Source organism: Aulonocara sp. 'chitande type north' Nkhata Bay, linkage group LG3 (assembly GCF_057382095.1).
Source record: "Aulonocara sp. 'chitande type north' Nkhata Bay isolate Kocher_YH1m ecotype deep benthic linkage group LG3, A_spYH_male_GT1.1, whole genome shotgun sequence".
Classification (NCBI taxonomy): Eukaryota; Metazoa; Chordata; class Actinopteri; order Cichliformes; family Cichlidae; genus Aulonocara; species Aulonocara sp. 'chitande type north' Nkhata Bay.
Window position 1 is genome coordinate 45,410,246 of NC_141346.1, and position 17,399 is coordinate 45,427,644.

Genomic DNA, 17,399 nt, shown 5'->3' on the forward strand with positions numbered 1-17,399 from the left:
GAAAAGCATCCGGCGTAAAAATCTGCCAAATCAAATGTGTGGAGCTACCTGCTGTGGGGACCCCACTGTGAATAATGGAGCAGCTGAAAGTAACTGTTACTGTGTAGACAACTGTGCTAAAAACCTGCCTGCGCTCAGGCTTTTGTCGGTTAAATGCTAGCAGTTTATTTTTACTTTGTCTCAAAAATAACTGTGGTGACATCTTTGAAGCCTTCAAGTCAAAGGGTTAAAGTGTGAGTCCATCAACAAACGTGTTGGATGACAAACCAGACAGTTGTCATATCCAGTTATTATTATTCCATATTACTTTATTTAGCTCATACCTACCATGAAGAGAGTTCTGCTTTTAAATCATAAATGACTTTTACATTTTTAAATTTTACTTTTAAATTTAAAAGTGACTTTTTAATGTGTCTTTTGCCCCGTCTTCCCCCATGGGTGCCCCTCACTGAGCCTGGTTTTTGCCATAGGTTAAAAACTTCCTGTTAAAAGGGAGTTTTTCCTTCCCACTGTCGCCCAGTGCTTGTTCATAGGGGGTCATCTGATTGTAGGGTCTTTGCCTCACAATATTAAGCACCTTAAAGCAACTACCAACGTGATTTGGCGCTACATAAATAAAACTGGGTTGATTCTTCAAATCTGTGGTCTCAGCATACACACTCTGGTTTAAAGGACACTTGAATATCTCTTGCTATATCTATTGCTTAACTTTAGGCAGCACCATTCATCTGAACACCTGAGTGCACTTCATTCATTTCCATAGCAACCCACAGTATTGTAAAAGGCCCTTTCACATAAAATATAACACCAACCGATGACAGAACACCAGAAAATGTGTTTCTCATGTAATGAATAGGAACCCAGGCAATATCACTGTCTGAATGGATCCCTGGGGCTCTACTTATTATAACTGTATTAATAGTGCAATACTGAGAGCAAATGGAGCTGAACTCCAGCACTAACACAGTGGCCACCAGGTTAGCACAACGCCAGCTGTCACAACAAAACTGATATTAACTTTCTGCTTTTGGCTCAATCCCGATTTTTGAATCGGTTGATTGTGATCGTAATGAGGTTAAGATTTCATACGAGTTTATCCTGAACGGTGTGCACAGCAGTCTGAAGAACAACAGCGACCACCGCCGCTGCAACATATCTGCTGTTCACACGGCAGTTTGTGATTTGCTGTAGCTTGAGAAAGACAAATGTGTGTTTGAATTGGAAACAAGGAGAAAGAGAGTAAAGTATTTACATAAAACAGCATATTGGCTGTTGATGTAATTTCCCTTTTGAGCGTGTCATTAAGGCGGTATGAAAAATATGCCCTTATTTGGAATTTGTAGCAAGTCGGGGTGAACATTTTTCAATTTCCTGCCATTTGAAGACAAATCCAAGCAAACGGAGTCTCGCTCTCGTCGCCTTCTTTGCGTGAACTTGTTTGCATTCAGTTTTATCAAACGCACCCTCGTACAAGGACCCAAGTCTGAATTACATTGTGGTGATTTGTTTTCTGTGGCAGAGCGCGTTTGGAAATAAACCTAAGCCAATTCTCTTTCTCACACTTCTGCGAGTATTTTATTTATTTTCTTTACACCGCAGTGTAATATCCGAGGGCAAAAAGCATGAATTAATACCAATTAAAGCTGGGTGCTCTAATGTTTACGCACATAATGAAGAACAAGAAATTATTTAAATGACAAAATTAAAATGTAATTTCATGCATATGCATCTGTTATGTTTGTAGGTGAACAGAGACTTTCTATTGTCCCATTATGTGTATCAGTGGAGTCGCTTTCATAATAAAAAAAGATCCTTTTTCTCACACATGCAGTACCTAAGCTAGTTGAATATTTCAGATGGCTGCCTATAGCTCAAGTATCTTTAAGATGCATAAGTACAAATAACAGTGAGATGAAAAAGGGGGAGTGGGTGGGATGGCGGTGGGGGTTTTGCCCTATATACTGTGGTGCAATTCGATGTGCCGGATGATATCAGCAGATTAAAAAGCTGTCTGTATCTGCACTTAACTGCATCTGGCTGCTTTTGTTACCTCCCTTGTGATGTATTCATTTGTGTGCCGTGCACTTGTGTTTGGGTGCGCATGTGCCCATTTTAATACATTATCCAATGGGTGTTTCACCCTGGGGAATCGTGCTGGTGCGTACGCCTAAAGGATGTGACACTGCTCAAGGATGACAATTTTCAAACCAGGCCCCCCGCTTGCTTTGTTACACCTCCTCCCTGCGTGGCTAAAACACCACCGACAGTGTGTAGCGCTGATTCAGTGGCGTCAGTCCCTTCACAGTGCACCAGCTTGTCCTGCAGGATAGCGCGAGCCAAACACGGAGGACATTTTAGCACCCCTCCGCCCCCATCCCCCACCAAGACCGCACATCTCTAGTAGAAAGAAGGTCTCTTTTAGTTGGGTCACGGTGCCTTAAGGGCTGATTGTGCTAGCTCGAAGCAAAGCTAAATGGTTTGCACTGACATGATGCCAGTTGAGAAGTAAAAAGACACAGAAGGGAAGAGAATGGAAAGTGTGGATTTGTGAAGAAGAAAAAAGTAACAAGGAAAAAGTGAGATAAAAGGTGTTGGAGTCAAAAAATCTACTGCTGGAAATGAATGCCAAAAACAAAAAAGAGAAGGGAAAAAAAGTGATTCTTTAACCACCCACGAAGAAGAAGTAATCTCATTCCACATGTATGCAATCAAGGCATTGCTGCTGCAATTAGCCTGGGTGGCTACGCTACATCTGAGACACGCGGCTATGATGATTTCCTTTGATCGTCTTTTCTTCTGCATTTCAAATGACAGGTATCAGACGTGGGGTTATTGTGCGGAGATAATGACTTCTGAATATGTATGAAGTAACGTGTACGCGGTTCTCACGCATCGAGTCATCCGGCTACAACTCTTAACATGCGGCACACTGAGAGCTGACAACAAGTGTAAGGCGCATGAAATAGCAGGGAACGTGAGATTTGGGGCAAAACGCGCCATACATGGCTTCGCACGAGCAGGTGTGGAGCTGCGATGTGTGCTACAATATCACACCGAGAAAGGATGGCACCTCAAATAACAACTAATTTACTCTGTAAACCTGTTACTGGGAAACAAAGGCTTCAGTGGTTGCATATATTATTTTTAGGCTGAACTCCTGCAAACAATTTCAGGTTTCTCACACATATCTTAGAAAGGTCACGAAAATTTTCACAATTTAATGCTTAATGGAAAAAGTTTTGCAAAAATATTAAGAACTACTTCACTGCTTGCTGGATTAACATGCAGGCGAGACTATGCGCCTTTGTGAAATACAATAGTTAAATGCAAAAAAGAAAAGGCCTGTTTTGGCAGAGTATTGTGCTGGATATGCATGAATAAAAGATATAAGATAAAAGATACGTTGATTGGACACGTACTAACTTGTTGGTTAAGTCCTGTGAAAGTACATGATTTGTGGTTCTGGCTCTGAATTACGTGAGGTGGTAAATAAAAATAAAGATAATAAAATATTATTGATGGGCTCGACATACAGGCCGATATTAGCTACTTGCCAATAAATCGGTATCGGCATTTCTAAAGGCGATGCATGAAAAATTTAAATAAAGAGACAGGAGAAACACCCTTCAACTATGCTATGAGGGTTGATTTTGCACGTCTTGTCCAGCAGAGGGCGCCCTGCAACATCTCTGGGGCCAATACCAGCTTATATTTTGGATTGTTAACTCCTAAACTAAATAAAAGAAGAACAAAAAGCTAATATTATTCCTTTATGCTTGTATTTGCTTGCACTGCAGCTACAGAGCTTGTGCAATAAACATGATAAATAATAGTCTACAGATATTGTCTTCTGGTATCCTCTGGTATCCTAAAGATACATCGTTCCTCATCCATGTAGCTCATCCATGATAAGAGTAATGCGTCAGATGGGAGGCTAGGCTAGGATTTAAATCCCGACCGCTCAGTTGAAGGGTGGTCCCCGCCATCCCCACCGTGACCTCGATACAGAATGCACCCCATTGTATGCGCAGATCTAACGTGCAACTGGGAAACATCTGCAGCGGGCCTATAAAAATGGCATGCGATGCGATGCCGTCGCCTGCTGCGGAGTGACATCGCTCACTCTGCCTCTCCGGTTTCAAGCCTTTCCTCAGTCCATATCACGGCAGAGAAAGGAGTGTATTATCGCAGTGAAAAAGGATCTACTTCCACCCCCCACCCTCCTCTTACAGCCTCTGTCTGTGTGTGTGTGCTTGCATGGCCTAATATGTGTGCGGAGAGTGGGAGGCAAGAGGGAGTACACCACTGGGGAATGTGCACCTGCAATTTTTCTCATTTGACACAGTTGGTCTTTTGTAGGGTCTCAGGGATAAGGAAATGTCTGTGAAAGTTATGACTCCTGCCCTCTGCCTCCCCCCCTTCCAACTCCTTAAAAAAAGAGACATCTTCACTATGGTATTCTCCATCTCAGAGAGGGTAACACATTCGGCAGACTGACCGAACCGAAAAAAAAGCTGTACGTGCCGCACTTAACACTGAAGAGCTATCAGATGTATAAACAAAGCTTGCAACAAGCTGTGGACCCATAAGGAAGGAGATAAAACAGACACAGTGTGAGTGGGGGGGGGCAAAAAACAAAGTGCAAAAGATGTTTGGAAGATAAACGCTCTGATTTATTTTCATTTACAATGTGTTTAACATATTCATTTCTGCATTTTGCTTGAGCAGTTTGCTGACAAGCCGTTGCAGATTGTGCAATTATATAATATAATCAAGCCAAAAATAGGGAGCAGGAGAAATATCTGAAGAGAAATAAAAAAAATTTAAAAAAAGCTAATGCTTGGATATGGCTTCCACATTAAAAAAAGATTACAACACCAGATTTCACATACAATAAATCTAAATCCAGAAGCAGCGTGTGAAGCGACGCGAGGTAAATAACACGCTTTCGTGTTTTGGCGAGAGGTTTTGGAAAATGTGCGTTGCCTGCAGTGTGTGGATGAGCACAATTACATTTGCAGCTGGTCAAGTTGGTCCTTGGACGTTTTCTCCTGTTTTTTTCTTGACGTTAGTCTCTACGCTCGGTGTTCACTGCAACTCGGTGTTTTCAATTATCCTGGCTTTTGCACGCTCTGATGCAGACTCTCTCCTGCATATGTGAAAGAGAACCGCTACCACACCATCATTAAAAGATGCTAAAAGCTGGATAAGAACAAGTAGAAGCCAGATGACCAAACAGGTTTTCATCGCAGTTCATAGGCCTTCCTCTTGGTCTGGCCTTGTAACCTTCTGTATACAGATTATTACATAAAGAAGGGCTATTGAGAGCATTTTGGCTGTGCTCACGTCCAGGGTGTTTTAATAACCACTAGTATATTAAGCTTTCAGACTCTCTGATTGCTTGTGGGGGTTGTCTTTTTTCCTACGACTTGTTGCTGTACTCCCAGATCTCAGCATTTAATTCGTCCGGAGCTGTGCTATCATAACTGATAAATCTACTGAAAATATGACCCAGTTTGTAATAAACTGGAATTATACTTTGAGCACAGAGTCAAGGGCTATCTCGGGGAGTCTGTTCGGTCAGGATATCAGTGATCCATGGCCTAAACAGACGACTCCTCCCGTGGGTAACAGCTGTGGTGTGAGACTCAGGGCAAGCTGTGACCCCTTGAGCCTTGGATACTGTACATCTGCAGAGGATGCAGCGGGAGGGGAGCACTATGGAAGATTTGTGTCCTTCTGTGTGGGAGGGTTTGAAAGAAAGATAATAAAGAGGGAGAGGGAGTGTGTGTGTGCGCGCTGCTCATGCAGTACATAAAACGCATAAACTACACTGTATTTTCCACCCAGTGCAAAGCACTGGAACTGTAAACTACTTGACCCTGGCATCCTTCCAAACAAGGAGGCCACGCTGAGGAGCTACCATTACTCTCGGGCTATCCATTCCCCTCTCTCCTTCCTTTTATTTTAATGAGAGCACAATTAATAAGGAAATGGACCAGCTTCCCAAAGGAGGCTGGTTCCTCTACAATGGAAGCCTTCTTTTGTCAATGGCTGTATTGAATTCCTCTACAAGGCCACTGGGCTATACTGAAGGCCATCTCTAGTATCGTCCCCACCCCCACGCGACTAACTCTATCGCTTCTTACCCCTCTCTGTTCTTCTCGAGCTCTCATGGGCTAATCTGTGCCACGGTATCATTTGATCCCCCTATACTTTTGCTATAAATGCACACTTTACAATACTCAATATTGATTCACTGTGCATGGTTGGTTTATTCAATGATAGAGCTGAGGGAAGAGAGAGCAGGGTCCCATGCTACCTTGACTATAATTGGCCTGCTGCATCTGTGGTGAACTTTAGTTTGAGGCAAAATGGCATTGGATCTTTGTTTGTGAATGAATACATTAAAATTCACCCTGTTAGCTCAAGTGCCGCATAAGGGAAGGAAAGGAGATCAAAAGGAGCAGTGGCTGATTAATCCTTTGCCACTTTTGTTTTTCAATTATTCCCTTTGTTGGTCAAATAAAGGAGGTATTGCTTCACACGTCCTCCGAGTCCCACAAAAGAAGGCACCTGTATTTTCCTCTGCATTTGTCTCATGCTCTCAATTGCTCCTACAAGGCTGAACAACAGCAATAATGCCACATGCAGCAAAAGATGTACTGATAATGTGCAAATTAACATTCCCTCATTGTACTGTACTGTACATAATAAGGCTACTGTAATATGCTCTTCATTTGCAAGGCTGTTTTTTTGTTTTGGCAACAGGGAGCCGTTATGCTAATTTCTTTATCAACAGAAAGTTAAAATGTCTCTCGGTTGGGCCAACAGAAAAAAAAACACATGTTCCACTGATATGAGACCTCAGCATCGCCCACCAGTGCCAAAACACCACAACTTGGTCAGTGCTGCCCTTAATGTGAAAGACACTGGTAGCAAGTTGGCAGTTTAGCTATTAGCTAGACTCAGTAGACCGTCTCGGTCTAACTAGACAGTGATAGCTAGTCTTGCTAACAGCTAGGTTGATTACAATGATTAGTTTTAGCATCAACTTTTTTATTTTAAGAATGTAAAAATATCAAATCCCAGCTGTGCTGAATAGAATAGTAATTTCATCTAGACAACCTAGCTAATAGCTAGAATGTCTAGCTAGGCTGTTTAGCTAGGCCGTTTAGCTAGACTGTAATAGCTAAGCATTTCTAGCTATTAACTAAACAGCTGCAGTTGTTGTGAGGTAAGTTTTAGGATTGAATTAAAAATGTTCTCTTTAAAGCCCAAATAGGATGCAAATTGATTACAATGATTACTTTTGCTATCATTTATTTAATTTTACAAGGGTAAAAATATCAAATCTCAATTGTGTTGAACAGAATGCTGATCTCATTTTGAACCGTGTATTTAGAGAGATAAATAGGAACTAATAAACAGACAGATATTAAGATGGAAATATCCCAGTTCCCAACCACATAAACACAGACATCTATGCAAATATCAACTCACACTATTAGCAACATGTGCTTGGGAATGACAGATTGTAATCTGAGTAATTAGCAAAATGCGTACAGTATGCCTCAAGGCATGTTTAAATCATGCACTGCTGCAGCAGCAATTCATTATGTGGGTGGTTGGGACACAGTTTCACCACCATCATCATACCCTCATCCGTGATTGTGAAAGCCTTATGGTGGAAACAGTGCTTGGAGGAGGAGGGGGGCAATCCTTCCAAGCTGAAAGATTAGCATATACAGCACTGCAGTGTCTTAATATCGCTACATGTAATCACATGCACAGTCTGTCACTGCACCTAATGTGCCATCAGAATACAAATCCCGTATCTCACATACATGCACAGCACATGCACAGTTATTCCACAGACGATGGGAATAAACATGGATTTCACAAAATAAGAAAAAGGTCATTAATTTCACAAATTGAGTAAAGCATGGGTCAGTGCATTGTCTCTCTGCTTGGTTTCTTTTTTGCCCTTCCTGCTCCTCACATTCCGCCCACACCCTAAATTACTCCCTGACCCCTGCTGTTATGCAGTGTGGGAAACCCTGTGGTATTCTACGCCCACCATTTCTGCTGTGCGAGCTGGGCTGCGGGGTTACTTAGCAAATCTCCCTCCAGCCTTCCGGACACTACAAAACACATACACATTATGCAGTCTAATGTAAACTAACATCCACTGCCACTTGACCTTGCTGTCAATATCTGTCCTCATTAAACACCATTCGGCCAGCTCCAAGTCCACTTTAAATGGCATCATTCAGCGCTTAGCAAATTATGCTTGTGCAAGTGGGTTGAGTGAATTGAGATTCTAATTCATGTATTTGGAAGATATACACAGGTCCCGGTGCAGACACCTATAAAACACGGAGAGGTATTTAACCCCACCCTGCCATTCTTAATGTTACTGTCATTCATTCCTCTTGGGTTGCACGTTCTGACAGCAATTTGGCAATGTCAAGCCGTCACTACAGATGCCGCGGGCAGCAAGGGCCATTTTTTTATTCCCCATATCAAGCAGGTATTGATTTTTCACTCATTACAGAAGGACATAAAAAGAGAAGGGAATGTTTGATGCCAAACGCCACACAAAATATATTACGCGGACGTGGAAAATTCAACCGAAACCAAAGATGACGAGTCTTTCAGCGCTGCATATTTAAATCTAATTGAAAAACTTGTATTCAAACGATGCAACACGTCCTAACAACTGAAACTAAAAGTGAAAACTTGAAATAAGCTGTCATTCAAGTGGCAGCTGTGCAACCCATCCTTAGGGTGGGTGTAAAATTTGATTTGTCCAAATATGCATGTTGTTTGTTTTAGTAAGTCTTGTGGGGTTTATTGTAAAACTATAATAGGGATGCAAATTAAAAAGAGAAATAAACCTGTTAATGCATTCAACCAGAGGCATTTTAAAGTATATCATGAAAACCATTTTCAAAGCAATCCAACTTTTATTATAATATCAATTTAAAAAAAAACCTCTCACACGTTTCTTTATTATTTGATTAACATCCGTGGCTTTGAAATGAAGTCAAGACTTCCCTCAAGTGCTAGAAATAAGCAGCCATACTCGCCTCGCCCAGAGTCAATGAGGCATACCGTTTTGCACAACAAGGACTGCGCCCTAACAAAAAATACAGCTGGAACTAAAAGTTTTTACTGTGACTCAGGGGGATGGAAGCTTGATTAATGCTAAAATATCTCAACAAATTTTCATGAAATCTTGCAATGACATTCAAGGTCCTCAAAGAAGGCTGATTTCTGTGGGTGTGAGTGTAGTAGCTTTTCGTTATTTATGTATTTATTAATTTTACAATTTAGAATTAAGGATGCTAAACTAAGAAAAATTAACAAGCGTTGTGGTTGTCACAGTGCTAGAATTTCAAACTAAATACTAATATGCAGGAAATAGTGCATACTTGCTACTCCTTTGATACCACAGGGGGGAAAAAACACAATTAAGAGTAATTTTTTAAAGATAAAGATTAGAACAATAGTGTTTGTGAATGCATTCAGCTACAGCTCGGTTTATTTGCTGCACTTCTGTTGACTTGATGCCAAAAAACAAGTGGCGTCACTTTTTCAGAATTTCAATATCCAGCCCGTTTTCACTCACGAGGGGTAATATACCGACGATTTGTCACGTCCCGAGGCGTTCCTGAGGCACGCGAAGGGTGACCATCCGCGTTCTTATGCTACGCACAGGGTTATGGATGAAATCCATTAGACTGATGTTCCCGTGGTAATACACGTTCCAGCCATGTATCACAGCCCTAACCCTAACCTTAACCACCACTTTAATGACGTTAGATTCTGTTTTCCAATTTAAGTCAAATAAACGTACATGTGTAAATTCATTCCAAACGGTTCTCACGTTTCCTAACTTTTCCGATCTCGTAATATAGGGACGTGTTGGGTGCCCGGAAGCGTAATATACAGACGATTTGTCACCTAGCGTAAAATGTTACGCTTTGGGAGTGAAAATGTGTACCTTAAATATCAGTTCTGGTGACATCCCTAGTCAGTGTCCCTATGTCTGGCTGCACGTCAAATAGATACAAATAATATGGGTGGATTGCACCCATGCAAAAAAATATGCAATAGAGTTAGACAAAATAAATTGATATCGGATACGCTATGCAAAATGGATGGTAGATAATAGGAATGGGCATGGCACTCAAAAGGACTGAATACTGGCTTGACCTGAAAGTTTAAATAATGAATAGACATGTTTGTTTTGTGATTGCTTATTACATGTGAGGCCGATACCTGCCTCATACCACAAAAACCATTCAGTGAAGACTGCTGTACAAAAGCTACAGTCGTCGAACTCTCGATTTACTCTTACCAAAGCAACACAATGCCTGTCTAAATAAAGTCCTGTTGTTTGGTTTTTTTCTTCATCTAACGTCGCCTTCTAATGCATATATAATTTATCCCTGCCCCAAAGTGCTGTATATGCATGTACATTATGCTGGTGCAAATGAATGATTGACATCCACCCACTCCGAAGCCCACTTATTTGCAATGCTTGAAGAGGCATCTCGCAGTCACAACACAACAGCACATGCCTCAGTAGGCTCTACAAAGAACTTTCTGCCGCTTTGAAATATGAGCTCAAATAAATCATTTGTTTAATTAATTAAGCAAATTAGGCAAATCCAGGGATGCCTTGGCGGATGGAGTCAGTGCCCTGGCAGTAGAAGATTAATTAAGTGGATCGGGTACGGGAACAGCGAGCCTGACGTCAGAGTTTAATGCTCTTGTTTGGTTAGACACAGCTAACCTTAGCATATTAATGATGATACGGGAATGTGAGAAAGAGAGGGTTGTTCGTAAGGCTTTGTTTAAGGCCTGCAAGAGAATGCAGGCATGCGAGACGGACGTTATGTATGTTCATCTGCAGAACTGCCAATTACCCAACATTGTTCTGCAAGATACAAAAACCTACCCTACCAGTGCAACACCTAACAAACGCTGAACAGATGTGGCAGGCACACATCTGTCTTGCTGCCTCATCCATTCCTCATTACCTACCAACCCCTCCTCACCCAGCAGGATGATATCTGGTTCCACGCTTGATGCCTGCGCTTGTATCTGACCGTACAACCAAGAGTCAGACTTCATGTTCTTCGTCTCCTAAATTTGTTTCTTGAGCCGTCATCCATTATAACACGCCGATGTCTGCGATTGCACGGGGCAGTATTAAGCGGAATGAATCTAAAAGTCATCCAGGAGGATTTTACATGCAGAGAAACGCATGATTAATGCGCCGCTCTGGCATGGCTCGAGTGTTCGGGACATTGTTTTTTCCTTTTGTTAGTTGATCTTACCGAAACAACGCCAAGGTTGCGTTCTGCTTATTTTTCAAGCCCCCGTGACAGCATCAGGGATGGAACTTTTTATTAATCTGGCACGGACTTTGTAGCTCCACTCGCGCACAAACCAGAAGATGATAGGGAAGCACACACACTCGCATACAAGCAAACAAAGCGCCACCCACGTACAAACAGCCACGCATCCTTAACGCTCCTTAAGCTGCGTTCTCTCCTTGACTTTCTTTTCTTTTTTAATCTCGCTGCTGTGACGGTTGTCCAGAAATATTCCTCATTCTGCTCAACAGCAAAAAAAGAAGAAAAAAAAGACAAGGAAGGCCACTGTTGGGCTTCTATTCCAGCCTCTTAGGCTAAAGTGGCGAATGCATCAGCGTGCATGTGTACTGTGATTATTAAAAGTGCGACTTTGCATGTGTGTCAGTGGGAATGGTGCTAGTTTCTTTTGCTTGACGCTAGTCAGCGTGTGCGCGCACGAGGTTGCGTGTGCCTGACTTTCAGACAAAAGGGAATATAGATGCCAAAGTAGGCCAGCATCCCCCAGAGTACACATTTCCAACACTCTCAGGGTGAAACATGCACAATGACATTGTGGTGAATATTCCCTCTCAAGCTTCCCCCAGCTGCAAAACAGTTCACTGGCAACATCTGGCCACGTCTGCTCATAGCATCAGGACGAGGCTGAGTATTAAATGATTGCTCTTGATGAACATGTCAAATTATTTACTGGGTGTCAGCCACTAAATCTGCTACGAAATGCACCAGTGCGGCTGGTTTTTTGCCTTACGGAGTCGGTGGTTTACGAGTTCGATGTCACCTATTGCTCACCGATGAAGGAGAGGTTGATCACAGAGAGAGCAGGATGATTGATTTAAAGGACTGTGAAGGTGTTTTCGCATGGTTCGGCCCGTTTACGAGAAATCACGCGAGCCCCGCAGCTGACCGTTTTTTCAAATGATCGCAAACAGATTTTAAGACTGATGAATTCGCTTTTCTCCCATCTTATTCACATCATACTGACGTAAAATAAATGCAGCCGAGAGGAAAAAAGAAAAAGAAAGGAAAATGCAGTCGTGTTATGCTTGGGGGGGAAAAATGTGAAGTATACTGGATTTATGGCGGCGCTAAAACACGCAAAAGACAGACCTTACTTCCTTTCCATAAACTGAACGTCACAGGGCGTCTACAGCTGACACGTTTCAGCCACATTTCTCGGATGTCTGCCTTATTTCAACCACTTCACCTCCACCCCCGGGGGCGCTTTCTAATGGGCTGCGTCTGTGTAATCCTACAGTTGTTTGTCCAAACGGCAGACGATCGTTATGCATCTTTCTGATGACGACACGTGAGAACGCTCTCATTCCAAAGACGGGAGATTCCTCCAGTAAAGCTGCAGCTTTAAGAGAATTAATTGCAGGTGAAAAGCAGCCGATTTTGATGCAGGCAGAATTTAACACAGATAGCCCAAGAGGTGCTTCTGCGCAGCTTGACTGACATATCTATTTTAAGCAGCACTTTACAGTCAATGCTAATCAAATGAAAGGTCAAAGGGACTAACAACAGCTCTAAATATGGCTGCTTGTATATGGATATATGAGTGCCTTTGTGCTGCTCGTAACAGTATTAGTTAAGCATTAGTGTGTGTGCTTTGACATTTATGCTGAGGCTTGATCGCACATCAGTTTACTGGGTTTTATTTTACTACTGTCATTTATTTTAACAAAATCTACTTTGATACAATAGAGAATAAGTTGTGTTATAAGGAGGAAATGGCTCCTCTTGTCTATGTATATCATTTTTTTATGCTGTCAAACAGCCCTCGCTAATAAATATTTGAGGCTGTTCTTGAAAACTGCAAGATTCAGACATAAAAGCAGAGACGATAGAGCATTTTCAATGGCAGCTCCTAATCTTTGGAGCAACCCACCTTTTTAAAACACTGTTATAAAAAGCTGCTCGCTTGCCTTTAGTTCTAATTGAGCAAGGCACCCTGGTTTTTATTATCCAAATGCACTCTTATTTTTCAGAAGGTTATATTTTTTAAGTAACGGACATAAAGGCTTAGGGTAAACTTTAAAATTCATAAGGTTTTACATTCAGAAGCACAGCATATGTCCACTTGTCCCATACTCATGTCTGGATGTGTTAGCTACCTGCCCGCATTCAGGGGAAACTCACGAATCCGTTATTTCTATCAGTACGTGTTTTGATCGTTACTCATCTGTGATCAGCTGTGGAGTTAAAGCACTTTTGATATTTTTTATTTTTGAATTCTCAAATTAACCTAAATGACAATGAACCCTCTTTTTTGGAGTGGGCGTTAAAACTTAATGCTTATGATCACGTGAGTGGCCTCGGTCCCAGTGGCCACTCGCATTGTTGCAAAAATGCAAGAGAAAAATGCTCCCTGTCCCACGCCTCCCTCTTTTAACAAGCCCACGTTTCAGTAGCTATCAACTACTATCACCAATTATTTAAACCAAGTGCCACTACACATTTGCGAGGTCCCATTGTGCCGACAAGTTTGTATTTCAACCCGAAAACAGGACCTAGAACGCTAGGCTAACAGTGCTCCACTGGGAAAAGGAAGCCTAGCTCGCCATCATTAGCACTCCTTCCCACCAGACTTTCAATAGTGGCAATCATCAACAGCTCTTACCCACACAGCACCGAGTTCATCCTGCATTCCTCAAAGGAGGGAGTCGAGACAGCTTTATAAATAGTCCTTTCTTTTGCAAAAATGAATTTTCATTTTCAGTTCGACTACCTGGTAATGCCTAAACCTTTACTCAATGGATCTCTCTAAAGACGGATGTAGCCTGCAACGTATTGTTGGCCTCCTGACCTTCTTCTGAGCATTAAGGAAAACCGAAGAAGTGTGCTTTTTACCTGCCCTCCCCCCACACACACAATCCCATCCCATCCACAGATATCACAGCACAAAAACAATTCAATTAGCCTCAAATCTCCCATTAATGGTTCTCGCCATATTAAATTAACATTTTTATGGGCCATTGCCCCACTCCCCGTCACTCCCTACATCTAAACCCAAGCCGCATCCACACCCCGAGCTACCAGACCACCACCACTGACTACTTTTAATCTGAATTTAAATGACTTCATTTACTTTGCCTCTGAAACAATCCACAGAAGGCCAAGGGGAAACGCTGCGATTTCCGTTTACAGAGACGTGGTAAAAGAAAGACCTTGCAAATTAATCTTAAGATCTTAATTCATGAAGTGATAAAAGATCTCCTTTTTTTCTTCTTTTCCTCCCTAATTCTTGCAACTTTCAACAATCCTAAACGTACGCCACAAAGCCAGCGCGGCGTTAGTGATTCTTTGAAAGTAATTTCAGTTCATTTTTCTATTGCCAGGAGAGCAAGAGATGGAGCCAAGAGTAAGAGGGACAGATCTAAAAATAGATCGAAAAATCACAGAAAAAAAAAAAAAAAACAGACAGAAAAATCAAAAGAAGAAAAGTGTAGGGAAAAAAGTTTCTGTGAGTTTTGGGAGTAAAAATAACTGCTAATTAGTGAGAGGAGCTGCATAGACGGCGAAAACAAGACAGACATAAAGTCAGAGGCTTTTACTGCAGTTGGCTGACAGAATCTGGCACTTAAGTAGTGAACACATGAAATTCTGATACAGCTTCAAATCATGCCAATCAGGAAACGCAAGAGGCATGTTTTGTGCCTGCATCTGCACATCCACACAGATACAAACACTTGCTTTAATGAGCCAAACTCACCCAGTGCGGCTGGTGCGAAGAGGCTGGCGAGGACTAGCAGGCGTGCGGTCAACATGGCCTCCTCCTCCTCCTCCTCCTCTTACCGCCCGCTGCTGAAGGTCCCAGATAAGTTCAGTACTCAGTGTTTTGCTGGCAAATGCCCCAGCTGGGTGCTTCCTTTATGGCACCGATCCCTCCACTGCGCCACACTTCCCACAGGACCGCAGCAAGCCTTGTTGCTCGGATTCCAGATGCCCTCCAAAGTCTGTCAGAAACAAAACAACAACAAAAAAACAACATGCCTATGAGCTGAACAGAAGACAGGAAGTAAATGAGGTTTGGGATCTCAAAAAACTTCTTGGTGAACAATCGGACTGTTGTCTTTTCCAGTAAGAAGCGCGGCAGATGGATGCCCGTGGCTTTATAAATCCTTATGCACAGCCCTTATGGCACTGTGGGTTTCAAGTCGCCATCGAGTGACACAGTGCAAGTTGCTCAGTCTGCAGTCATATGAACTCATACCAGGCGTGATCAACCAGACGCTAAGAGAGCGCAAACCACAAAAGGTATTTTTGGATATTCTGTTGTTGTTTGCTCGCCGAAGTGTTAACTCCTTACACCTTACCAACAAATCACTCCCACAGAGAGGCGAACACTGAGCGATGAAGCACACCCTGCTGTATTTGGAGAATTGGTTATGCATATGTGCTCCAGACCTCATGTATTCTCTCAAGGATTGATGGCAATTGACATAAGAAACGCACTAGTGTTTTCACTTTCCTGCGGGTAAGAACCATAACTTAGCAGTTTGAGATTTTGCACCGATGGACATTTTTCTGCTGTGCTGCTGCTGGGCTTCTTTCCAAAATTCTAGTCGGCAAAACAGTTCACAAAGCAGAGCTGCCCTCAACCTCCTCTAACACCGTGAGAGGGCCCCCCCTGAGTGAACTCCTGACGGAGGAAGTCATTGCTAAGCTATTGCTACTTAGCATAAAATGAGCTGCAAACATCAAATATGTTTTGCATGGCGATTCCTGAAAACTGTGCCACTATTCAAAATGAAGATATGTAACATAACAGTGAGATGTGAATGAATAATAGGGTGCACGGTTAAAGAAGGATCAACAATATAATCTGATGCGATTCATAATATGATCCCCATAAAACAAATACCATGATATTAAAGTTAAATCAGCTTTAATGATTATCCCCCCTCATCTACAAAACCCTTCTATTATCCACCATCAGCCATGATCTGCTGCAGAAATGTAATCTCTGTAAAACGACACAAGTCAAAGAGTGCACATAATCCTGGCATCCATTACACAATCGCCACTGCTGCACATTAGGCTGTCAGTACTACATTCAATATTATGGGGGAGCTAATTCCTTTGCGGGAGGGACGAAAATCTGGTTGCGAAAGGTCAAGCGCTGCGTCAAAGGACACGGCACTTGGGAAGTTGACTGACATAAGAATCTCAAGTTACACGAGTAAAACACGTTTATCAGATTTTCCATATCAGCTCCCACGCTGTGCAAGCAGTGGCGACTTAACCCATCTCAGAATCTAGCCCTTAATCCTAATTCAAAAAGCCACGATTAGGCTAATCAGATTTTTTGGAACAGATATTAATGGACTTTACAGAAGCCTATCATTGGTCTCTGCATAGGAAGGCCATTTGGGCAATATTAGAGGTTAAAAGTGCTCATTAGCAAAGTCTTGGCAGGCCTCCATGAGTGAACTCAACCGGAGTTTGGAGACCATCTACCGAACCACCCTCTGGTGTACTGTTCGCTCCGTCCCGTGCATGCAGAAATGACTGTGGGACTCTAAAGAAGTTAAAATAGCAGTGTGAAAGAGCGTGCTTGATCAAAGCCACGTCCTTATGAGTAAACAGTGCTTTTATTAAAACACTTTGACAGCTGCCAGAGAGCTAAATTAAATACGACATCAAATCGGATGCTGAGACTGCCTTGACAAAATAAAAAATACATTATTCCAGGAATAATCACTCTGTCCAAGCGGCAAATTGGAGTTTTATAGCAAAGGATAAGGTTTGGGAAAATGCAGACTAAAAATATTAAAATAAAATTTTATATATATATATATATATATATATATATATATATATATATGACAAAGTTCAAAGCTAGGGTTGCTGGCATGTGCTTGTTTCCCCCCTATATCTCAGGAGAGCTTTTTTTCAGTGGGATGGAGACAATTAGAATTTGTGTGTGCTAGTGAGAGCGTACACGGCACATCTCACAGCACAGCCTATTAACCAGCAACTACTTGCACAGGTGTTACTTAAGAAATT

General features: G+C 42.1%; 1 protein-coding gene across 14 annotated transcripts in view; it reads right to left on the reverse strand.

Annotated features, from left to right (window-relative positions):
* Window positions 1–17,399, reverse strand: part of LOC147335858 (adhesion G protein-coupled receptor L3) — a 264,385-nt gene that overhangs the window by 178,685 nt on the left and 68,301 nt on the right. For all 14 annotated transcript variants that reach the window (XM_086283022.1, XM_086283038.1, XM_086283063.1 and 11 more), the window contains exon 3: window positions 15,103–15,346. In XM_086283022.1, the coding sequence (XP_086139148.1) occupies window positions 15,103–15,157 (55 nt within the window). In that variant the 5' untranslated portion in view covers window positions 15,158–15,346. The remainder of the gene's footprint in view (window positions 1–15,102; window positions 15,347–17,399) is intronic.